Genomic DNA, 9,454 nt, shown 5'->3' on the forward strand with positions numbered 1-9,454 from the left:
GGGGCTGGTGAGGCCCAAAGAAATGTATTTTGAACAACAACCCCCCAAAAAAACCAAACAGAAATATATTAGCATTCAACCTTTATAGGTTGACACAGATATTTCTAAACTAAATTCACTCAAACACAGATATTGTTTGCCACAATCAAATATCTCTATTAATACTTTAATCCTTTTAATGCAAATACATGACAAATGTCAACAGCCATTCAATTTGGGGTTCAAAAACTACTAAAATACAATTTATACCATATGATATCTGCTTTTAAAATAATACAAATTAAGACTCTCATTAAGATGATATCACCAATTACCATCAATTTATAGTAAATAACATCATGTAATAATAAATAACATTTCTAAAATGTATGTAGATAAGATTCAACAGCAGCTTTTATAGGATGATTTTATATACATGCACGGTGACTTCAGTAGTAATTCTAAATGTAAATCCACGTCTTATATAATGTACTTCAGGGTATAAACATATGTCTACCCTTAAAGCTATAGTGCGTAGTTTCTGTCTCCCCCCATGAGGAATTCTTAGTAATGACAACAAAACTGTCGGCACATCCACATGATACAAACCTTCCGTGATCGTGCACCACCCCCCACCCCTTCTCCACGCAGTTACTAGTAGCCAAGGGGGACAGGGAGGATTCAAAAAACATGGACTCTTCAGAAGAGGTAATTATCTTCGCTTGATTTTCTGCGAGCGAAAGTTGCCGGACGACATCATTTTCTGAACATAGCCATACTGACAAATACAGAAAGAGTTGTGTGGAGCTGATCTAATTCTAAAAAGCTTAGCATTTAGGAATGGCTTGAATAAAACGGAGGTTCATTAATATAAAAACGCTACGCACTAAAGCTTTAAAATTCATCCGTTGAGGCGTTTTCAAACCCCAATGAGCTGCTCGGTAAGGATTTGAGCCTCTCTCTGCTCTTTTGCTTTTCAGGTGAAATGGAGGAACTAGAAGCCCAGTGGCTGACAGGAATTTGCCACAACGAGAAGAACGAGGTGATGTCCAGTCAGCTTGATGTGGACAACATGGCTGGGGTCTTCTACATGCTGGCCACGGCCATGGGGCTCTCCCTCATCACATTTGTGTCTGAGCATCTATTCTATTGGAGGCTTAGATATTGCTTCACTGGGGTTTGCACCGGCACACCAGGTCTTCTCTTCTCCATCAGTCGGGTAAGGACCAGTTTATTCATAGGAGGTGTATGTTTGCGTGTGCAGGCGTGTTCTACAAGCATTCTTTAGCCTTTGTTTGGGTTTGGGAGAACAACCTGAAAACCTGCTACAGCTTTACACAGAATTAAAATTTTAATTAAATCAAGACATATTTTTGGAACAACAGTCCTACATTTGGCCCAAGAGTCAACTGACGAAAAACATTGAGATTGTGCATATGTGAGTTTGTGGCTGTGTGAATATCTGGGCCTGGGGTGGTCTAACTGGGTTAACAGTGGTCGCGTTCAAGGCTATAAGGTGAAACAAACCACTGCTACTATACAGGGGGTTAATGCTGCATTATTGAGGTCAGACAGCTCTATCTTAGTTCTATTTTCTCTCAGAGGAATAGGAGAGCAGAGCACATGCACACACACATGCAGAGAAAGAGAGCTACTGCTAAACTAAGAAACCAAGTGAAACAAGGGTGGAGGAGCGAGTACTGCACAAAGGAGAAGGGGGGAGATGGGAGCGGGGGATCACGAGGCAGCCCTGAATATTGACAAAAATAGATCCTTATTGCAGCATGTTTTTGGGTGAAATCGCGGCAACCCATGCTAAATCAATCTATTCTCCCTCAGTCTGTTGAAAGGTCAGCATTCTCCCTTGTTGTGTGTGAGAACAGACGACATAGACACGCATCCCTAAAAGCACTGCAGTGTCTCTGCACTATTTTTGAGGCAGAGTGTGACTCAAAGTTAACAGAGGGGGGGTAGTGAGGAGACCAAAACTTTTAGAAAAGATAAAGTGAGGTTCTTGAAAAAGACGTTGTTTCAAAGCCATTCTCAAGAGTGATTTATCCTTAATGGCCTTTTTTGTGTTGATTAGCTCAACAAATGTGTGCTGAACCAAAAAAACACTTTGAATTTGTTAAAGTGATTAATGCATTTTAAGGATGTATCCGTGAGGTAGGTAATGGTCTCAGTTAGGAAAAAAATTGTCTTTGTTCTTTGAACCGTAAAATGAGAGCTCTATTACATCACTGTTAGTCAGTTGTAGTGATGGTAATTTCTCCTGTTTACAGTTTAATGTTTTCTCTGTCACCTCTGGAGTGACTGTAAGGGAGGCTTGGGGCATAGAGATTTGAGAAATATTGTAACCAGTTTGTCATATTTTCTAGTCATTGTTGATTCAGGTTATTAGATGGATTCTACTAACTGTAAGACTGGTATATATTTGCAAACAATTGTACCGTTGAATTGATAGAGCTGCAGAAAGACTCTCATTGCATTGCATCATATTTTGCCTATGTGTCCCCTTTAGAAAATATACACTGGTGGGGCTGCATTTAGCCTGGTTGGATTATTTTTGAGCAACATTCTGTGTGTGTTTTGTTGTCTTGGTGTGTTTATGATTAAGTCGGAATCCTTTCTACTTCAGAATGTCCCAAATTATGATCATCCTCTTATATTGTTTAGAAGATTTATATCTTTACCAAAACAAATTTCTATCTTTACTGAGGAGCGCAGTTTGATTTTTTTTATAAACTGAACAACGATTCTGTTTCAGAGAAAATGAAAGAAAGCCTAATTTAATACTATTTCAAGTTTGTGTTAATGGTGATAAAATACTGCGTTGGTTCAATGTACTGTGATTTGCTAAATCGCCACCAATTTACTAAATTCAATGAAACATACAGACCACAAATATGTTTGGACAGAGTAGATAACTAATAATTATTCTTTGTCTTTCTCCATTTCTCTCTCAATCTTTCTTTATGTTTGATTCTCCCTCTCTTCCATTTGATCTCTTTCCTTCTCCTACTCCTCTCTCATTTTTTGTCCTGTGATATTTTTTGTCCTCCATTCCACTTTATCATCCATATGTCTCCATGCAGGGAATCTGGAGTTGCATCCATGGAGTCCACATTGACATGAAGAAAAAGTCAGATCTGGACTTTAGCCCCCAGGACAAAATGCTTAAGCTCATTAAATCAGCAAAACAGATGACCAACATGTCTAACCTGAGTGGCTCCCGCATGAACTCACCCAAACGTGAGTTCATGCACTCAGCTGGTCCCATGATCATGGACATGATGGCAGAGAAGGGGAACTTTATCTATGCTGACAACCGAAGCTATGCTCCCAAAGATATGATCTATGGGGACACTGGTGACCTGCAGTCTTATCTTGCTAACCGCCACAAAGACCACCTTAACAACTACATCTTCCAGGGTGGCCAGCATCCTCTGACCCTAAATGATGCCAATCCCAACACAGTAGAGGTGGCAGTGAGTGCTGACTCAGTCCAGACCAATGCCAAGCCGCCCCGAACCCTGTGGAAGAAGTCAGTGGACACGCTTCGTTCAGGGCCTCCTGGGCCCCCTCCGATGCCTGACATGCTGATGCCAGACTCACGAATGTCAATGAAGACACAGCGCTACCTCCCTGAGGACGCAGCCCACTCTGACATCTCCGACTGTTCCAGTAGAGCAGCCTCCTACAAGGACCCAGAAAACAACAAGCACCTGAAGCCCAAGGACAACTTAAAAAAAAGACCGATGACGTCTAAATACCCAAGGGACTGCAGTGAGGTAGAGCTGTCCTACTTAAAGACTAAGCAGGTCACCGGTGGAACCAACCAAACTGGGAGAGGAGGAGGAGGAGAGAAAATTTACACTATTGACTCAGAACGAGAGCTGAGCCTGCACTCAGACCCCATTCACTATCGTGAGAGTCGCGGCCTCGCTGCAGACGATTTGGATTATCCCGAGATCTACTCTGACCACAGTGATAACTATAGGAAGTGTGAGCAGCCCATCATTCATCTGAACTCCTCGCCTTTGCATCACACCGATTCAGATCTTCTACCAGACCCAACTTACTCTAAACACTACAGCATGAAAGAGAAAAACATTGTCCTGTCCCCACATGAATCCATCGACCGCTATAAACAGACACACTGTCGTTCCTGCTTGTCAAAAGTGAGTGCTAGCTACCCACCGGGAGCGCCATACACTCCTGCTGTACCTGCTGCAGCTTCTGCCACACGCTCACCCTATAATCGGTGTGAAGCATGCCTCCACACAGCCAACCTGTATGACATTAGTGAGGACCAGCTCCTTGCAGACCCCTTGGTCAGTCCCACCAGGCACCACCAACAGCAGCAGCAACCAGATGAAATGTTTGGTCTGTATTGGCCACAGACAGATGGGCCACATGTTCAAAAGAGAAACCGCTTGAGGCTGAGTCGTCAGCACTCCTTTGACAACATCATGCTTGAAAAGCCCAAGGATATAGACCTGGGCAGACCGGCACGCAGCGTCAGCCTCAAGGAGAAGGATCGCTTCTTGGACTCTACATCTGACTCGCACTATGCGAACCTCTTCGGCATGCGTCCCTACTCCGGCAGACTGTTTGGCACCGGGTCCAAATCAATGCTGTTTAACCACAACCTGGAGGAGAGCAAGAGGAGCAAGTCCCTGTACCCGGCCCATGGCTCGGAAAATCCTTTCCTCAGCCACTCGCTGAGGGATGACACCAGCAGCAGACTGGTCCATGGGCGTAGCTCCTCTGATATTTACAATCAGCTGGCGGTGGCCTCACCTGCAGCGGCCATCGGAGCGCCCCCCATCAAAACACGCAACGATGCGAACAATCTCCGCTCTTCCGTTAAATCCACCACTTCATACTGCTCACGGGATGGGCGGATAGCCAATGACATGTACAATAAAGAGCATGTGATGCCTTACTCAGCCAATAAGACTAGTGCATACCCGGCCCCACGTGGCGTCCTAAACTCAGCCCAGTTTAGCAATAGACGGGTGTATAAAAAAATCCCCAGTCTGGAGTCAGATGTTTAGTTGACATAAGAAATGATGTGTTCTCTCCTCCTTACTGCTCTCTGGGTTTGTATTATAATTTATCAACTATGTTATCCACCAAGGGATGCCATAGCCACACTACGTTTTTCTTCTTCTCTTCGACATTGTAATCCAAAAGAACTCGTGCCCACTTGGGTACGACGGTACTACTACTACTACTACTCTCTTTACAGATGATATCATCATTTTTGTCCATTCTCTGCCATGTACCAATGAGTTGGATGCATGGCTGGCACGCTGCCATAAGGTATCCTGGTGTAAAGGGGATGGGAATCATTAACCCCATAGGTTTTAAAAAGGTTTAGGAAATGGCATAGTCCCATAATTGGGACAGAGAAGGCCTAATTTACAGTAAAGGAGGACTCCTACAGAGGTTGTTTGGAAAGAGGCATTTGATTTGTGATTAAAATGTGTGAGAAAGTGGTGAGGAGGATGGGAGAAAGTGTATGAGAGGGGAATTAGAGGGCGAGAGAGAGGGGTTAACCCCTCCTCCTTACCCCCTTTTTCCTTTTCACCTCCACTGTCAAGCTTGCAGCTTGCTAGTTGAGGAGAAGAGGCCTGACAGAGAGACCAGATGGGCACGTTTGATGTCATGGCCAGACATGGAGGCATCCCAGGAGGGCAGGCGCATCACAGTGAGCTAGTCCAACGGTCTGCTGCTTGTTACTCTGACAAATATGGCCACTGAGGCACCTGGCAGTGCAAGAGGAGAGAGAGGGAGAAAGGAGATGAGCGGCTAAATGGCAGCCTCCAGTTGCTTGTGCCAGTAAGGTATCGGTGTGCTTGGTCAGAGTTTGGTTTTATGTGTTAAGCCCATGCTAAGGGACATGATAGTGATGAGAAGCTGAGAGTAATGTAGGTGCTATCAATGAATAATGTTTACAGACTGACAGATAAAAAAGACAAACTGACAAAATGTCTGATAGAAAACGACACACAAGCAGGGAAACCTGAGGCAATTGGTGGGCATTTCATTTATGGCTCTGCACATAGAAAAATAATTGCAAAGTATTGCTTTTTTATTGTATTAAACTATAAGATTTATTAGGGATTCTGGCATCCGGATCCCCCTATGTAGGATTTTAGTGTTTGCTTATTTGGTAGCACAATAGCCATTAGTTTTAAAACCTCTCTCCCACATTTGCTTTTGAAAAAGCATAGCTTTCTGAAAAATACCATCAAGAGTAGTAGTTTATTTTGCATGTGTTGATTTTTTTCTGTGTCGGAGATGACAAAATACACACAAATACACTCTTAGACACATATTTTACATGTTTTTGAAAAGGGACTGTCTTGCCAGGGATGGTGGATGGATACTACAATCGAAACCTTTATCCTGACCTTTGTGCTTAGTAAATCAGTGTCATGCTGTGGCTCCTGCTGCAAAAGAGCAAGACAATGGTGGAAGGGAAGAGAGCAAAGAGGATATAAACAAGGGAGAAAAGGATGAAATGACAACTGTGTCCATCAAAACCTTGTCTGAGTTGGGGAGGGAGTGGCCGCCGATGTGTTTTTGTCTTTTGACCTTCCAGAGAAACAGGGTATTACCTATAAAAAAAAAACATGCATTGACGATTCCTTCCTTCTTTCCTACTTCCTTCTTCCCTTCCTTAAACAACATGACACATCACTAGAGTGTTGAATGACTATAGAACTACTTCACTGTATTTCTTTTGGCTTTTGTAAAATTGAACTTTGGTTGGTTACTTTTGGTTGGATAGCAGAGCTATACGGTATCTAACCACTACAGTCAACGGGATTGGGTTAACAATTATTGATAATCAATTACCGTTGATCCAGAGTCAACCAAGCTCTTGAGGATCTGACGATTACTTGAGATAGATCCCTTGTTTACCTTCATAGCGTTGTTTGGGTGGGTGGACTGGGCAAGATGGAGAGGGATGGAGCCGAGAGGGCTCCAGTGTTATGTGCTCATCAATCATGTATCCATCTTCGTGTGGAGTAAGTTGTGTCTCTGCATGGCAGAACTCGGGTAAGCTTGAAGTCTTAACCAGAACATTTGGTTCCTAAACTGATTGTTTATGCATTTGTTTGTTTGCTTGTTTGTTCTTTTTGATAACACTTAGCAGTAAAGACTTGCACATGCACATTCTTCCATGTACACATGTGCCCACAAAAAAAAAATGCTTTTTTTTTTTTTTATAGCATTATGCTGTACAAATTGTACAGTCAAAAGAAAACCATGTAACCATCTTAACTGATTGATTTGCTTGATTGATTGGATTCACAAAGCCAAATTGTATCAAATAAAATACCTCAGGATGATTCTGTGCATTTTGGGGTGAGCTTCAACCGTAGCAACAGAACAGGATGCGACGCAGATTTTTTTGTAGAAAAAGAAATTATAAAAAAAAAAAAAAAAGAAGAAGAAAAACAACAGATTTGTAACGGCCGCAAAGCAGAATCAAATTTTCTCCTTTTGATGTTTACCAGTCCTAGGTCTTCCAGTTCGGCTCTTTGCCCGGGCTCATGCAACCCAAGTAAAGTGAGAAGAAGAGGAAGTGAAGAAGGGATGGCAATAGGGGGCTTAGATGGTTTTTGCTCAGTGAGGGGTGTGTTGCGTGCAGCTTCACTCCTGAGCACCCTCAACAGAATGGGGGATGTTACTTGAACGTCCAAATCCTGAAAAGCTACCCTTATATGGAATAGTCAAGCAGGAATCTGTTTTCTCTCCATGGTTTTTAATGGCAGTCGACTGCATTCGCCACTGTGTTTCAATTGAAGCTCCATGTTTAACAGCCGCGGCCATATCGCCCTTTAGTATTCTTGGAATACTGCAGTGAACCTCTCCTTTCCTTCTCAATCAGCTTACCCAATGTTGACTGACGAGCAGCATTTGTCTTTCTTTGCATCTTATCTGCATATTTATTATTATGATCATATTTATCTCCACATGCTGCTTGTGTGAGCTGACCAGTGAACAATATGCACATGTAAAAAATATCAAACGGCACCCTCGCGTTTTATGAACTCATGATGATTTGTTCGATTTGTTCTACTTTTACAGAACTGTCATGTAAACTGATGCTGTTTTATGTTCAAACACACACACACACACACACACACACACACACACACACACACACACACACTCTCTCTCTCAGACACACCCTTGTGATGACAACCCTGCTCTTTTTAATGACAAAAATGTATTTTAATTACATTTAATGATAAATAATGAGGTGATGGCATGCAACCCCAGATGTAACAATTTTAATGTTTTATGTTTCTTTTTTTTGTTTCTTTTTTTTGTTATGATGTTATGATCACTAATGCGTTGTAACCAGGTGTGAGTATATACATATTTGAGAGAAAAAAATGATCTATGTTTAACACAATGAAGATGCTGCTGCTGTTTTGGGGGAGAAGACGAGGACCTGACCCTAGTGCAACTTCCTCATTGGATAACGGGTCTTTATCAGGCCACGTTTTTGCTCAATGGGGTGGCGGGTCAGGGGTCAGGGCTTGGTTTGGTATGGCAGGACATCCTTGCTCTTCCTCCAATGGCAGGTGAGAATTACTGTATCACCAGCTCTGCGTCTCTCTTCCCTCTCCTTCATGTGTAGTCAGGACTTCAACTGTAAAGAAGATAAAAGAAAAAAAGCAACCCTCTACTTTGAGTCTGCTATCCCTCCAAAGATACGAGACCTTTTTCTTTATGGTTTGCTGTAAGAATAGAGCTTCTTTTTTTTAAAACTAATATTTCCTCAAAGACTTTTAAGGAACTATTTTGAATATATTTAGAAATGACACCTGTATACATCGCTTGTAAATTCATACTGGAATACATCATCATGGAGAATTATAAATGATAAAGAGTAAAAACAATATTTTTTGTGTGAATTTCACAGGAGCTCTTCTGTACAGTGGCACTGTCTCTCTCTCTCTCTCTCTCTCTCTCTCTCTCTCTCTCTCTCTCTCTCTCTCTCTTTCTATCTCTCTCTCTCTTTCTCTCTCCCTCTCTCTGTAGAGCGATTAGAATAAAACTTCACCATTCACAACGTTTGCTGTCCTGTCAAAATTCACAGTATACACACCAGGCTCCGTGTCTGCCTCACTTATAAGATGGTAATTACTTTTGTCAGCTGATGACAGGTAATGTAAAAAAAATGCTGGCTGATTTTCCTATGACTCCATTTTCTTTCCTTTTCGCAGCTGAAGATATTGCTTTTACCCAGAGGTGGGAAGTAACGTAAGTCGTTTTTTTGTGTAGCATCAAGAGTAGTTTTTAAAATCTGTAATTTTACTTTTACTCAAGTACATTTGGTTTGAAGCATTGTACTTTGCTACATTTGAAACCAAATCAGTTACTAAGTAAAACAAAGGAAATAAAAAAGTTCTCTAACTTTGTTTTGGCAAAATATCTGACAACG

At 42.0% G+C, this 9,454-nt stretch overlaps 1 protein-coding gene across 1 annotated transcript in view; it reads left to right on the forward strand.

Annotated features, from left to right (window-relative positions):
• The window catches only part of grin2aa (glutamate receptor, ionotropic, N-methyl D-aspartate 2A, a), a 158,216-nt gene extending 149,134 nt beyond the window's left edge, over window positions 1–9,082 (forward strand). The window contains exons 14-15 of the mRNA XM_031320850.2: window positions 960–1,198; window positions 3,075–9,082. Of these exons, the coding sequence (XP_031176710.2) occupies window positions 960–1,198; window positions 3,075–5,039 (2,204 nt within the window). The 3' untranslated portion in view covers window positions 5,040–9,082. The remainder of the gene's footprint in view (window positions 1–959; window positions 1,199–3,074) is intronic.
• The last annotated feature ends 372 nt before the right edge of the window (window positions 9,083–9,454 follow it).

This window comes from Sander lucioperca, chromosome 21 (genome assembly GCF_008315115.2).
Source record: "Sander lucioperca isolate FBNREF2018 chromosome 21, SLUC_FBN_1.2, whole genome shotgun sequence".
NCBI lineage: Eukaryota > Metazoa > Chordata > Actinopteri > Perciformes > Percidae > Sander > Sander lucioperca.